Source organism: Hyaena hyaena, unplaced genomic scaffold, assembly GCF_003009895.1.
Source record: "Hyaena hyaena isolate Hyena2069 unplaced genomic scaffold, ASM300989v1 scaffold_1, whole genome shotgun sequence".
Lineage (NCBI taxonomy): Eukaryota > Metazoa > Chordata > Mammalia > Carnivora > Hyaenidae > Hyaena > Hyaena hyaena.
The window spans coordinates 9720572-9736188 of NW_024080633.1; the positions used below are offsets into that span (position 1 = coordinate 9720572).

General features: G+C 49.7%; 1 protein-coding gene across 6 annotated transcripts in view; it reads left to right on the forward strand.

Annotated features, from left to right (window-relative positions):
• LOC120226268 (BTG3 associated nuclear protein) overlaps window positions 1–15617 on the forward strand; it is an 87046-nt gene that overhangs the window by 14315 nt on the left and 57114 nt on the right. For 2 of the 6 annotated variants that reach the window (XM_039224478.1, XM_039224546.1), the window contains exons 4-5: window positions 9200–9316; window positions 10931–11106. In XM_039224478.1, coding sequence (XP_039080409.1) covers window positions 9200–9316; window positions 10931–11106 — 293 coding nt within the window. Of the gene's footprint in view, window positions 1–406; window positions 566–9199; window positions 9317–10930; window positions 11107–15617 lie in introns of those variants that run through there. The other 4 variants (XM_039224604.1, XM_039224671.1, XM_039224726.1 and 1 more) reach the window with 3 other exon arrangements.

Consider the following 15617-nt stretch of genomic DNA (forward strand, 5'->3'; position numbering starts at 1 on the left):
ATTTTGGGGATTTATTTTTATGCTGTAACTTACTCATTTCATTCGTACTGGGGATAAATTTTTAACGTCATTTATTCTTATCCCTAAGAATATTTTTTGGACCCTGGTTTTTATGACTATAAAGAACAGAACTAACCCTATGAAACAAATTTTAGCAAAGGTTTCATTTGAACGCTTGGTACGTTGGTTAGGGGATATGAACTGCAATAGAGAATCCTCTGGGTGTGCGGGCTGACAGTTGCAGGCTGGCAGGTTCTGCTCGTAAAAACGCTGGCCCCTCCCCTGTTTACGTCCTGTCCACGAGGACTTGTCCCAGGGCACTGCTTACTCCCAAGGGGACCTGGGAAGGTAGCCTGGCTGCACAGGGGCTCCCAGGGACAGGACCACCCCCCGCAAAGGGAGCGGGAGTCCACGGTGGACACGAGCCGCCCCTGCCGCTCTGGGGCTTGAGGACCTCCGGGTGTCTGATTTTACTGTTCTGACTAAGGGCTGCTCCCCTGCTTCTGCTCCCACCACGTTCGCTCTCCTTGGGCTCTGAGGCCGACTGGTAGGCGGCTCGGCGTTTGTAAGTGCACCGCAGGACTCACCGTTCAGTTTATCACGGCCCGGCTCCGCGTGCCGTGCGGGAGCTCGCCTGGGGGAGAATGTGCGCTCACGGAGCACGTGTCTGTCGGGTGGAAGGATCTGTACCTGTCTTCTTATGAGTAGAAAGTGGAATTGCTTGAGATTTTTGCTGGCTTGCTTTTGTTGAAATTTTTTTCTTTGAGATAATTCACAAAAATTATAAAATTAGTATTATATCAGATTTCTCCATCTGACCTTTATGAGTAGTTACTTTGAATTGCCAAAGGACTGGCCATCAGCAGAACATGGCCCTGTGGGTGGGAGGGGAGGCAGAAATGTTTCCAACATTTCTTCGGTGTTCTGGCAGGACCCGTCCTCTTCCAGCCACAAAACACAAAGCTGGACGTGACGGTGTGAAGAGAGGCCGCACCTGAGCTGCCTGCCTCTCCCAGGCAGGGAGGGGGCCGCTGCTGAAGGTGCGGTCTTGGCTCCCCCTTGGAGGTTAGCACAGACCTGGACACCTGGAGGGCCGGCTGTCTCTCCTGGGCCCAGAGCCTGGCTCTCACTCACTAAGTCCCGGGAAGGAGTATCCAGAGGATTTCCTTTGGGCGTGAGTTATTTAGTTCTATGATGGTGATGCTCTCAGCACCTGCCTGTGCAAAGTACAGGTTAGGCAGAGAACCTAGATGTGGACATTCTTCTCTGTCCTGCGGTGGTTTGATGACAGGTGTCTGCATCCTCCCAGCAGTGAATGTCCATGGGTGTGTCACGGTTGATGATTAATTAGACTTTTCAGTGGTTGGCTTCTTGTTTTCTGGAGTGAGTACAGTCAGTGCTTGTGGACACTTTCCTTGGTGATTAGGAGCTGGAAACAGGTTCATACAAACCTGACTTCCCCAGGGTACCCTATTCTTCAAGGAAGGGTAGGAGAGTTCTCTTGAGTTAACCCAGTGCACTGAAAGTCTTGGGCAGGGATGGAGGCTACCTCCCTGCCCCGCCGTTTCCACAGCAGCCTGCCTAGTCAACGGCGGCCTGTCCCCGCTGAGCTGGCAGCCGCTTCAGACCCGAATCAGCATGCTGTTTCTGTTGGCTTCAGCAAGTCCAAACATTAGCTTCTCTTGCCATCCTTGTTGTAGGGGTTCTCTTTGTGAGGACACAACATAAGTTTTGTGTGTATGCAAGTGCACGTGTGTGTCTTTGTGTACGTGTGTACATTCAGAATGCGATTATAAGCCTCTGAAATTTGTATGAGGTTTTAGCTAATTCAGAGTTGTTTTTGTTTTTTAATGTAGAGAGAGTGTGCACACGAGTGGGGGGGAGAGCGAGAGAGAGAATCTTAAGCAGGCTCCACACTTAGTGCAGAGCCTGACATAGGAATTGTTCCCAGGACCCTGAGGTCATGACCTGAGAGTTGGACCCTCAACCAACTGAGCCACCCAGGCGCCCCAAAGACCACTTTTTAAAATGGTGTTTTAGGGGTGCCTGGGTGGCTCACTCGGTTAAGCATCTGACTTCGGCTCAGGTCATGGTCTCACAGTTCATAGGTTCGAGCCCTGCATCGGGCTCTGTGCTGGCAGCTAGCTCTGAGCCTGGAGCCTGCTTCGGATTCTTTGTCTCCCTCTTTGTCTGCCCCTCCCCCACTTGTGCTCTGTCTCTCTCTGTCTCAAAAATAAGACCACACACACACACAAAATTTTAAAAAATGGTGTTTTAAAACATTTTTCCCTGTATTTTTCAGGATTTTTTTCAGGTCTTTTGTATTTGTGGTTTGTGAGGTTTTTTTTGCATAGACTTCAGTAGAGCTCCTTGGCATATGTACAAATGATAGTCCTTCTTGTGTGAATGATGAGCTAAGGGGACAGAAATGTTGATGTTTAAAAATACGAGTACAGGTGCTTTTAACATGGTCACAAAGCGATTTCCTGAAACAGAAGAGAAGCTGAAGGCTGCTCTGTAAGTGTAGCTTGGAAAATGTTTGCCATGACAGCTCTGGAAGCTGAAGATACTTCGTTTTGAAGCCATCAAAATAAAGCAGTTAAAATATGCAACATCGAAAGGGCAATAGAAATAGGATTATTTCTGGTCTTGGTTTACAAGTGGCTAAGTGCTTGCGAGGTGCTTGGTGACAGGCCCTGACACCTCCAAGGGATGAGACCTATGGCAAATTCTTACTCTTCCCAAGCTTCCTCATCAGTGAGAATAAAACAGTATGTAAGGGTCACTGTGACAGAGGTAATGCATAGAAGCGCTTGGTATTCTTTGATCCTCAGCAGCCCTGTGAGGTTTTGTTTTTGTTTGTTTATTAGAGAGAGAGAAAGAGAGCAAGAGAGAGAACATGTACATGAGCAGGGGAGGGGCAGAGAGAGGGGAGCCAGAGAATCCCAAGCAGGTTCTGAGCTGTCCGTGCAGAGCCCAGCACGGGGCTCCATCTCAGGAACTGTGAGATCCTGACCTGAGCCAAAGTCTGATGCTGAACTGACTGAGCTACCCAGACACCCCAACAACCCCAATATGAAAAATTGATCCTGTTAAGGCTGCTTGTTCACCAAGGGGTTACTGCCAGCCAGGCCTCATGGTGCGTGCAGGGCTCACACTGGTGAGTGCATAGAACTCTAGGTCACCCCACCCTCTGTGGGTGACAGTGCCCTAGGCTGTCCCATCGGCGGCATCTTAAGTTTCTCTTCTAGATCATGATTCTTGGTCTCTTTTCTTTCAGCAGCTTGAGGCCATGAAGTCTAGAGGCAAGAGCCAGAGGACTAAACTCAGAAATGAGGCTTATTCTCGAATTCATTCATGTCTTACACACATGGGCTTGACTGTGTAGTGAGCACTCATGGAGGCAGTTGAGGTCTGTCCTTGAGAAAATGGACAGAAAGGCCCGCTGTGCAGCAGGCTGCCATGTACCAAGCTAAACTGTAGTGACTGAGCCATGTAGTAGATGAGTGCTGTGTGGGGCCTGTGGACACAGCAGGTCTGTGCCTCTTCTGCGGGGTTGTGCATGTGTGCTGTTGTGTTATTGTTTTAGTTTATTTATTTAATGTTTGTTTATTTTTGAGAGAGAGACAGAGTGCGAGTCGGGGAGGGCCAGGGAGAGAAGGAGACACAGAATCCGAAGCAGGCTCCAGGCTCCGAGCCATCAGGACAAATCCTGGCGTGGGGCTCGAATCCATAAACTGTGAGATTCTGACCCATGCCAAAGTCAGATGCGTAACCAACTGAGGCACCCAGGTGCCTTTGTTGTTTTAAACCAGTAGCACCCTTCAGAATCACCTGGGGAAATGGTTAAAAAAACAAAAACAACTTCGGGCTCTCTGGGGGTGGCCCCTAATTTCTCCAGGAAATTATCGTGTTTGAAGAGTAGTGGGTTATGGAGTGTTCCTTCATTGGTCTTGGTTAGAATGTCCACTTTGCTGCTTGAGGACTTTGGGCTCAAATCTAACTTGGCTATGTGGGCCTAGGCAGGTTATTAGCGGGTCTGTGCGGTGGTGTGCTGATGTGCAGGGGGAACATTGCGGTGGCCTCTCGTGCTTTGAAGTTTCAGTGTCTCCTTCCACGTGGAGCCCTGGGGGCAGTCCTGCCTGCCGTGACTGCCCCTACGGGGTGCCCGGGGGCTGTTTACTCAGTCACTCTACAAGGGTGAGTGATCTTTGTGCCCCCTGGTCACAGGTCACTGGGCCTTAACAGGGCCATGTCACAGAGCATTTTTGTTTCTGAATGATCCTATTTTACGCAGGAGTATACAGCTTGGGCAATTAGCATAATCTTAGAATTAAAACCGGACAGTCTTATGAGTCTACTCTTTTCCTTTTTACTTAATTTTGGTTTTTATTTAATAGGAACTTAAAAAACAAACATACGGTAAGGTATAGGTAAGGGTATAGAAAATGATTTAAGATTGCCAAAGAATGAATTGAACGTGTAGTTTTTAGAAAACAAAATGACTGGGATGCCTGGGTGGTTCAGGATTTTGGCTCAGGTCATGATCTCATGAGTTTGTGGGTTCAGGCCCCGTGTCAGGCTCTGTTCTGACTTTGTAGAACCTGTTTGGGATTCTCTCTCTCTCTCTCTCTCCTCTCTCTCTCTCTCACCCACCCCTTCCCCATTTGCTCTTTATCTCTCTCTCAAAATAAATAAAAATAAACTTAAAGAAAATCAAATGACTGAGGAAGAGAGAAATTCATCACTGGAACATAACAGAGAGCCTAGAAGTAGCCCTGCTGAGGGCTAGAGCTTCGACAAAGGTTCAGAGATCATTCAGTGGGGAAGGGCAGCCTTTCAACACATGAGCTGGGGCAGTGGGACATCCACCAGCGGAACGAGAGAGAGGAACCTCAGTGTCCCATTATACCTGGAACAGAAATTAATTTTAAGTGGAGCACAGGTTTAAATATAAAACTATAAGACCTGTAGATGAAGATGTAGGAGAAAATCTTTAGGACCCAGGGCCTAGCTAAGACCCCTTAGACTTGATAGCGAAAGTAACATCCATGAGAAAAATGATGAAAATCACAGACTTGCGAAGACCTGTGAGGAGGACAGAGAATCAGTCAGGCTGCAGACGTGGTGGGGTGCTGTGTCACCACACACCTGACGGGGACCGCTGGCACACTCGCCTGTAGGAAAACAGTCCGGTTAGAAACTGGACAGGAGACATGAACAGATATGTTGCCAAAGAGGAGATATGGGTGGTGAATGAGCACAGGATTATTAGTCATCTGTGAAATGCAAGTCCAAGCCACATGAATGTCACTCCACATTTATCAGAATGGCGAACTAAAAACTTAGCAATACCACCAGATGTTGGCGAGGATGTGGAGAAATTGGATCTCTCATCTCTTGCTGGTGGGAATGTAAAATGGTGCGGCCACTCTGGAAAAGTCTGGCAGTGTTTTTGTAAAACTAAACGTGTACTTACCATATGGCCCAGCAGTCACATTCTTGGGCATTTATCCCAGAGAAATGAAAACTTATGTTCACAGCTTCTACACGGATATCCGTGGCAGCGTTATTCGTAAGAGCCCAAACCTGCAAATACCCCGGGTGCCCTGCTGCAGTTACAGGCTCACAGAACCGCGCAGCAGCGACCCCGGCCGACCTGGCGGTAGCTCTGCCCCTTGGATGATCTCGGGGGTTCTCCTGAGTACGAAAGCAGGTCTCAAAGGTCCTCAGCTGTGTGATTCCATGTCGGTACTAGTCTCAGTGCGAGAACCGTAGATGGAGAGCAGGTTCGCAGTCGCTGAGGGACAGAATGGGGCTGGGAGGCCAGGTGTGTCTAAAGGGGCAGCACGAGGCTGCTACTCGGCAGTGGTGGCAGAGTGACAGCGCTGTGACGTGGGTTTACACGTGGGGCCGACCCATCCACGACCACACGCGCACACACAGGTGCACACACAGTGGTGACAGAATCTGAGTAAGGACTGCATTCTCATTAACAGAAATGCTCCAGTGTTGATTTCCTGCTTTTGATCTCGTTCTGTAGGTTTTATAGCGTGTCACCACTGGGGACCTAGGACTTGATGTGGTACTTTTATTATTTCTGTAATTATTTCAAAGCAGAACCTGTAGGGGATACGTTTGTGTGTGTGAGAGAGAGGGAGAGAGGAGGGATCTTGCCCATGCACGCGCGCGCGCGCGCACACACACACACACACACACAGTGTACCACTACACCCTGTAAAGGATTTGTTACATGCAGTTGTCTTACAGTTATGGGGGCAGCCAAGCACGTGTGAAGTCTAGGGCAGGTGGACAGGAAGGGGGGGAGATGGGGATCACGCTGGCAGGAGCTGTTAGGCGTCTTCAAGACCAGGGAAAGAAAGCCTAAACCTCCTTTTAAAGGGCTCTTTGTCAGACCGGGTCCGCTCAGGGTAGTCTCCCGTTTGGTTAATTTAATGCCAGCCAGTCAGGACTTTTAATCACATCCTCAGAATTGCTTCACAGCAGATGCACATTAGCATCCGATGGATAATTGGGGACTGTAATTCAGCCCAGGCAAGAGGTTTACATTATTGTGGCAGTTTTCCCGTAATCAACCTTAGACAACTATTTCATTCTGACTAGTGGGATGTGGATGTTCCTTAATTTTTGAAAATGAAATATTCTTTTTATACAATTTGAGGTAGATATGAATACATTGCATTATTTGAAAGGGTATCATTTCTGGCATATTGTAACGTTGATATTTGAAAACCAAACAGATTCATTGCTTTCTTAAATGTTTCCATTATAATGTAAATACTATTATCCATTTAAAAGCACCCCATGAAGCAGCTTTCCACAGTTGAATTTCACCTTACTCCTTTTGCATTTTGAAAGTTCCTTCCCATCTCTTGCCCTCCCTGACTTCCTCCTCCTTTGCCACAGACACACGGATAAGAAATCGCAGCTGAGACGTGTGTTTCTGGTAGCCATGGGCTCAGCTCTTCTGGCTGACGTCCGACTACACTTTTAGAGTGTAGTTGAACAGAACAGCTTGTGTGTTACTGTGTGACTAATTTTTAATAATTCAGTGTCGTGAATGTGTTTTTGTGATGGATGAGGCTTTAGATTTAGCTAATTCTTGGATCCGTGGATGATAATGACTTATCACTCCAAGTGTGAGACAAGGTTCAGCCTTGGTCCTACTTCCATTGGTAGTTTTTAAAGTTTTAGGTGCTGAGAAACTTGGTTCACGTAGATAACTACGTGAGGTGAGGGGGCCTCTCAGCTCCTCAGGTCGTGTCAAGGGTCTTTGTAAGCGGTCGTCAAAAACTACCTCTGATCATCTGTGGCCTGAAAAGGTCCCTAGGTCCTCTGTCAGTTTTGTTGAGAGCAGGAATGGTAAAGCAGTAGGTTGCCCAGGGGTGTTTCGTCAGTCAGCAGAGGCACGGGTTTTCACGCCCAGACTGGTGTCTCAGAGTGGCCTCGCCTTCCCTCCTGGGGTTCTCGCATCCCGGAAGGACTGTGCACATTTGTGTCATTTTGTTTCAAGGTGGGAAAGGGGCTTTGTGAAAGGAAACAGAAGACACATTATCAAGCTGCCCTCTCAAAGGGAAACATTTTTGGGAAATATTATGTTGTGCAAGGTGAGGACTTGGACATTGCATTTTGAGAGCTGCCCACACCCAGGAGCCCCCTGAAAGTCTAGGATAACTCATTTACATTGAAGCTGGTTGCTTCAGAACATTGTTTCCTCAATCTTAGCAAGAATTGTTAGGGAGGAGAGGCATATTTACTCAAACAACTTTGCCAGATGGTGCCATGAATAAGTCTTAATCTGTTTCCCCCAGGACTTCTGAGACTTCTGTTGTGCTCCTGTCCATTGTGAATTCTCATTAGGGAACTGTTGTCACCCCACAGGGTCATCCTAGTTAGTCGCTCAGGGAGGAGAGGAGTGGAGATGCGTGTGTGTGGGAGGGGGTCTTTGGGTGGGGGGGAGCAGTGCTCCACAGAACATACTTCAGGAAAATACCAAATGCATGCAAACCATTCATCTCCTGTTTTGATACAGGAGAAGCTGAAGTCTTCAAAGCCTGTGTGTGGCCACAGCACCAAGTCGAAGGTCACCTACGTCACTTGTGAGGCCTGCCAGTGCATAGGTTGTAAGGATGTGGTGGGTTACCTTAGATGTCATCAAAGAAAACATACAGTCCCTAAAAAAATAATACTTTTGAATGAAATGCAATTGATTATGCTTTTATTTTAGAAAAACACCTCACAGTCCTGTGATTTACTTGAACATGAAATGGTGCCGTTTGTGACCCTGATTTGGGGAGGGGGCATTTAACAGCCATGTTGCTGTGATACTGGGCTACATTTTCTTATGTGCTTTTGGTTACACGAAGTCTTCTCACATGAAAGCAGTGGTTCTCCCAGAGCTGTGCAGTTCAAGAATAATGTATGCTCAGGTGGCATTGCCATGCATTTCCGGTGCTCCTCTGGCTCTGTAACTTCAGGAGAGCGTGCTCATACTTCCTGTGGCCAAAAGATTAATGACTGAGCAGGCTCCAGGAGAACCTTGAGATAAGCTGCTGGCTACTGCTTATACTCACAGTGCCGCCTCTAGAAGGTTCCCGGATAGGGCTCTGTTCTTTTCTATAATCATTTTCCTTCAAAGCAAAGACCGATGTGTGATCCACACACTCCCCTAATAGGAGGTGGAGGTGATAAATGTCAGGTGGTTTTGCCCACTGTCGTTCTGTTACGTTTTCCCCTGTCCTTCCAGAGCTAACGTTTTGGAACGATGTTGATAGGTTTGATTATGAAAGCCTAGGTCTGCCATGTAGGAATTCCTTGGGATGGAATGAGTACAAATACCGAGCCGAGTTTCACTCAGATGTGCTACTTCAGAAGCCTCACCAACTGTCACCCTGTGATCTCTTGCCCCATTCTGCTTAAAGGTGTAAATGTTCCTAACGTAACAGCAGTGAGGGGCGGTAAACTAGGGACCACGCAAAACAAAACAGTTCCCCTCTAGTTTATCCTAAGCCCAGCGTGAACAGCAAGTTACTTTAAATGTGACTTCTGTGTGGGGCCGCCTCCCTCCCGTAGTGCAGGTCATTGGATGCTGACTGTATTGAATTACTCTTGTGTATTCTTACAATGAATGTTGTTGTTTTAAGGTCTTCTTTTTCTTTGTGATTCTTTTGTTCCCTAGCGTCGTCCCCCAGACTACAGTAATACTCAACAATGATCGGCAGAACGCCATTGTAGCCAAGATGGAAGACCCCTTGAGCAACAGGGCACCGGATTCCCTGGAAAATATCATTAGCAAGTCAGTAGCCACAACACCAACCCCACCTTTCACTGCCACTGCCACCATGATGAGTCCCCTCGAGAACCACTCCACGTTCTGAGCTGGGCACAGCCGGTCGGTTGAGCCCGGCAGGGCGGCCCGCAGTGTTTGTGGTGGGGGAGGGCCGTGCTGCGTGCAGGCCCGCGTGCTGGTGTGCCAGCTGGAGAAGGGGCCGTGTTAAGGGGAGATGCCTTTGGAACTTCCGTGTCTGGTGGTCACGTGCGTAGTGGGGAGTTTGCTCTCTGTTTTCACAGCAGCCGGTGGAGCCTGTGTCCTCCTCCCTGCCCACCGCTTCCTCACGTGTGTCTGTCTGTCTGTACAGCCGCACGTCAGGTCAGCAGACACCTCCTTTTAAATTTGCTAAGTGATGAAGCCATTTTGAGGTGGTGATTTTTTTCCTCCCACCTTTTTCTTCTGACACACTGGCAATGTGACCTTGGTCAGAAGTAAGAGTGCATAAGAGGCATCGAGCTCAGCTTTTCCTGGTAACCTGCCCCAGGAGGGTGGTTTTGCTTGTTGTTTCCTGCAGTGTGTTCGCAGAGTTCTGTTTGCCTTTTTCTCTCCGTGACCCCTGCAGGTTGCTCCTGCCCCAGCTCTGCCCCGTTGTCTTTACTGTCCGAGCCTGGGCTCCCCGGGCCCAGCCGTGCCGTGGGCCTGCCGTGTTGGGTGGCGGGGGAAGACTTGTTGGTGCTCAGGGACTGAGGAGATCTGGCCGGTGGAGGAGAGGTGGGGTCGGGCGTGCCTCCCGCAAGGGCTCAGCTGGAGGTCAGCTGGGGTAGGCTGCTGCAGGATCAAGTTCAGAAGCTGTAGCCCCCTCCCTGCGGCACGACCACGGCTGGAAGCACGTTTTGTCTTTGTAGATGGGGAGCTTGGGCCTCTTCCCCTTCCCAGCGGTTAGCAGTCCCCGCGGAGGGGTGTGGAGGGGCCGTGGGAGAGGCACGTAGCATGTCTCCTGGTAGTAAGTGTATGTGTTCTGAGCCTTTTTTGGAGCTGGCGGCTTGTCTCCCGTTTTTCTGGCAGTTTCTTCTTGCTCCATAGCAGGACCCCGTCAGTGGTGAGAACAGCCCCCGGGAGAGTCTTGACTGGCTTCTCAGACCCACTCCAGTAGTTTTTGTTGGAGGGAATAGCTAGGAATGATCACGTGTTAACAAAGGCTGGGTCCCTTCTAGAAGGCCTACCAGTGTGGAGTGGACTGGGTCACTAGAAGTCTCCAGGCACACTTTTCTCTTCGTCCAGTCCTTTCCATGACACAGCCCTGAAAGTTGCTCTCACTCAAATGTCAGCATTTTATGGGATCCCCTCCATGATCAGAGAGCCGCCTCCTAGGCCTGAGTCACAGTGGGTTGTAGTTTTACTTCTTCTGCGATACAAACGTGTTTGTAAACTTTACGTTTCATACAGTTTCTTCCAACCCCAGACCATTTCGTGCGATTCGGTTGCTGTTACCCTGAGTAGAGAGCGCGGTGTGGGAAGACTTGCGAGCTGCTGCTTCGTGCAGTTAGGAGAGAAGCACGCAGCAGCCTCAGTGCTAGTCTCTGCTCGTTGCTTGTGCTGCTCTCACGACATTGGCTGGTGTTTTTGTTTCCCGCTCAGCGCGGTGCCCGGGAGACGGCAGAACACCATTGTGGTGAAGGTGCCGGGTCAGGACGACAGCCACAACGAGGATGGGGAGAGCGGGTCCGAGGCCAGCGACTCTGTCTCCAACTGCGGACAGTCGGGAAGTCAGAACATTGGGAACAACGTCACCCTCATCACCCTGAACTCAGAAGGTGCGCCTGCAAAGCTTCTTTCCTTTGCCTGAATGACAGTAGGTACAGTGTTCTGTTCTGTTTGTGTGTTTTTTGCTTTTTAGGAAAGTGATGCGGTCCCTCCCTTAGGATAAAGTCCAACTTGATGGTTTTCCAGCTTTATAGGGGTGCACGTGCGGTAGACACTGTGCTTCGAATTTTGAGTTTGGCTCTTTTCCCGGCCAGCGGTGTGCAGTCCCATCCTCCCTCCTGGCGCGGGGCACCACGATCGTGAGGTCAGCCACGCTGCACCCTGCAGCCATTCCGTCACCTTTAGCAGTGTTGGTGCGCTTGGTGCGTGCATTCCGTGAGTGGTTTCACGCATGGTGATCTGCGTGAGATCATGGTGAGATGATTCCGCCCAGCGGCAGGCTACCGTGAGTGCTGTGAGCAGAGTCAGGCCGGGCTAGGGCGTGATGTTTGGTAGGTTAGGGGCGTTAAGTACATTTCTGACTTAAAATGTTTCCAGACCTACGGTAGGTATTTTGGGACATAACCCCATCCTAAGTTGAGGAAGATCTGTGCGTGTTTACTGTTTTTAAAATGTGGTAGAAGACGGTGGAAATAACTCGGAATTTCATATCCTGAGGTCTCGGTAAATCCTGTGGGCTTTTCTGTGTGAACAGAAATGCTGTGACTTACAGTGCTCTCCTCCACTGCAGCACAGGGCCCTCCCGCACTCATGCATGTTCAGGCGGTTTCCGGAGGCTTTCTCATGGCACACTGCTGTGCTTCTGTAACCAGGAGCTGCCACGGCCTTTGAACAGAGGTCTCTCCACATCCCTGCTAGGGGCCAGACATCGGTGCCCAGAGGGGGGCTCTGCCACCTCCCACGAGAGACGGAGGGAGCTGCTTGGCGGGTGCCCGCACCTGCACCTGTTTCCCCCACACCGCGTCCCGTCCCCTGCTCTCCTGCCACAGTCCTCACGGCCGGCTGCTGCCCTGGTCCTGCGTCTGTGGCTGACGTGGGCTGCACACGTGGCCCCTACAGCACGGGGAGCAGGCCGGTGGGGGGCAGGCCGGTGGGCAGGCCAGGGGGGTCAGGCCAGTGGGGGGCAGGCCGGTGCAGGCACTCGGGGCAGCGTTACCGGCCTCTATAGTCTGGGCTTTGTTTGCTGGTAAGCTGTGAGGTTTTCTGCTTTACGTCTCACTTGTTGATTTTGACTAAAACTGCGTTGTAGGTTTCCTAAAATGATGATGTAGATTTACCAAGTAAAGATTTTCCTGTGAGACCAGTTACCATATCTGAAACGTTGAAAACAGTGTTTTTCTCAAAGTTTTGCTCACCTCTGACGTAAATTGTGAGGATTGGGACAGCAGAGCAGGAAACAGAGGAGAAACAGAGTTTAGGGACTGCCTATTAAAAAACTGAGATCAGGGCACCTGGGGGGGCCCAGTCAGTTAAGCATCTGACTTCAGCTCACGTCATGATCTCAGGGTTTATGGGTTTGAGCCTTGCATCAAGCTCTGTGCTCTTGCATCAAGCTCTGTGCTAACAGCTCAGAGCCTGAGCCTGCTTCAGATTCTGTGTCTCCCTTCTTCTCTCTCTGCCTCTCTCTCTCAAAAATAAACATTTAAAAATGTATTTTAGGGGCACCTGGGTGGCTCAGTCGGTTAAGCCTCTGACTTTGGCTCAGGTCATGATCTCACAGTTCGTGGGTTCAAGCCCCGCGTCGGGCTCTGTGCTGACTGCTAGCTCAGAGCCTGGAGTTTGCTTCTGATTCTGTCTCCCCCTCTCTTTCTGGCCCTCCCTTGCTCATGCTGTCTCTCTTTCTTTCTCAGAAATAAATAAAAAACCTTAAAAAATGTATTTTAAATTAAACTGAGATTTAATTTAATTACCATAGATTTGATCTATTTATTTATAACATTTATTTATTTATTTTGAGAAGGAGAGAGAAAAACAGCATGAGCAGGGGAGAGGTAGAGAGAATCTCAGGAAGGCTCTGTGCTGTCAGCCCAGAGCCTGACGGGGGGCTCAAACTCATGAACTGCAAGATCATGACCTGAGCTGAGATCAAGAGTTGGATGCTAAACTGACTGAGCCACCCAGGTGCTCCAGATTTAGTGATTTCTTAATAAAGAGTTTAAGTTCTTGCTGTCTGTGCATTTGAGAATTCTTACAAACCTTGAGTAATCCTACTTAGAAGATGTTGGATACTCAGTTTTAATGGGGAGGGATTGTACTTGAGTCATAATTGAATTATTGTCGGAAATCGGCCTCATGAATGTTCTAAAGTCCAGTCAGTAACACGACTTATGTGGCAAATCTCTGTGATGTACTTGGTGGGGGGTAGCAGGATAACATCTGGCAGGAGCAGTTAATTTGGGGAAGGTTGTCAGTCACGGCAGTGGGAAGGTGATGGCGCCCGGGGCCGTGAAACATGATTGGTACGGATTGCCGTGTTCACAGAGCAGCAGCCTGCATATGTGAAGAAGGAAGTAAAGCCAAAAACGTTTCTTGAGAATCTGTTTACATAATTTATTTTACAGAAACTTTTTTTAAACACATTCTTTATGATGTCATAACATTAAAAAACATCTTTTTGGGGATCATAAATGGGCTCCTAAGAAGAGTGGGATTGCAGACAGGTTGGTGACCGCACAGCGAGGTTAATGAAGAATGCCACTGTGTCCTTGAGCGTGGCAGGCCAGGGCAAGGTGGCCGCGAGGGGAGGTTGTCTCAGCAACTCTCCCTGCATTCCGGAATGGGAGGCGTGTGACACTGACTGGAAACACCCCGTCTGTGCCCGGTGGTTCCCTCTCCTTCGTGGCAAAGGACTGAGGCGCCCTTCATCTCTGCTGCAGTCGTGGTTGAGCTCGTGATGACTTGTGCTAAGTGGGGCCGGGTGGCCTGAGTCAGCGGCCTTGCTGCTCAGTCGGCAGTGCGCTCGTGTGCTTTCTGTGCCACGTGCTCATCGTGGCTCTTGTGCCAGAGGCCGTTTGTTTGTCCCTTTCCTTAGTGTCCTGTGTGCAACTCAGCCCTCTAAACCTCAACTTGTCAGTCTTTTTATAGTTTACAGATGTCACATCACTCCCAAATGAGCCTGGTTGTTTGGGCAACCAGTACAAAGTTAACTGTGTCCAACGCCAGAATGGTGGGGGGTCCGCAGTCCTTTCAGGTTGGTCAGAGGTTAGAGTGTTGTCAGCGCTCATTCGAGGTGACACACGTGAACAGAGGCACAATCAGATTGTAAGCACCTGAATTTACGAGGATTTGGAAGTTGGTGCCAAGTTGTAAGGACTGCGAGCGACCCGGTGCTCGGAGCCTGCCGGCCCGGCAGAGTGCATCTTCGGAAACCTTGGTCAGCTCGTGCCCGGGGCTGCTCTCTGAGAGTGGCCAGAACCTGCGTGCCAGGTCACTCTGTCCTCACCGCCCCCGCTCCCCACGACGGCACCGAGAGAGCTGCACCCTATCAGTCCATTTTAAAAGCAGCAGCCCTTCTTCCTGGGCTCATCCTCGCTCCAAAGGCTGATGATGTTGGCTCCAGGAAGTGTCTGGCTCAAGAGGGGGACACGGGGAGTTGGGTGTGCCAGGCAGTCAGGGCCACCGGAGAGGTGTGAGTGCTGGGCTCCTGGGGTCTCTGAGGGAGGCACCCTGGGCTCCTGGTGCTCAGGTGGTAAGAGCCAGGAGGTGAGGTGAGAGCTGGGGAAGGCAGTAGGCCGATCGGCCTGGATGTGGACTTAATACCATTTGGGAAGTATTGATCCTCACTTTCCCTAATGGGACTCTGGCCCCGCAGCCTCTGAACACAGGACCGGACAGCATGGTCCTGTCGCTTCGGAGCCCAGGGCACATTAGGGCAGATGCTCAGAGGCCTCTGGCAACTCTTTCTAATTGGTCCTTTTTAGATTTGCAGAAGCCCTTGGGGCTTCTGCCTGGGTGTGCATTTTCTGTGCTGCACGACGCTGTGTCGCTCTCTCTGGTGTAACAGCGCTGTTCTTTAGCTCTGAGGGCACGGTCACTGCTAAAATAGTCTACTCCAGAAGAGCATTTTTGAAAGAAAATTGTAGAATGTACCATTTCTAAATTGAAATCTCCAGTTTGTAGTTTGTGATGTCAGTTTTATGGATTTGAAAATCCTCCACTTCTGTTCCACGTGATTAATAAAACCCTTGGTTTTGCAGCAAGGACGGCCTGTTGGGGGCCACCTGGCATCCACTGCTGCCCTCTCTGTGCGCGGCCATCCCCACAGGTCAGGGCCTGCCATGGCTCTCCCTCTCTTTTGTTCTTGTTTCTCTTCTCAGCCCCAGGTGTTTGTTAAATTTCCACTGATATGTGGTGGGGACAAAAATTCCTTTAAAATATCTATATGTCACATTCAAAGAAGTTAGCAGATGGTCAGAGCTGACATGTTGTGATGAGTGTAACTTTATTTTTATGTAAATAAAAGGAGGCTCCAGGATCCTGGAATATCCTGCCTGGCATGTGATTTTTCTGTGGGACAGGTGGTTCTAGGCGGCACAGCAATCACACACGTTCCCTGTATCGC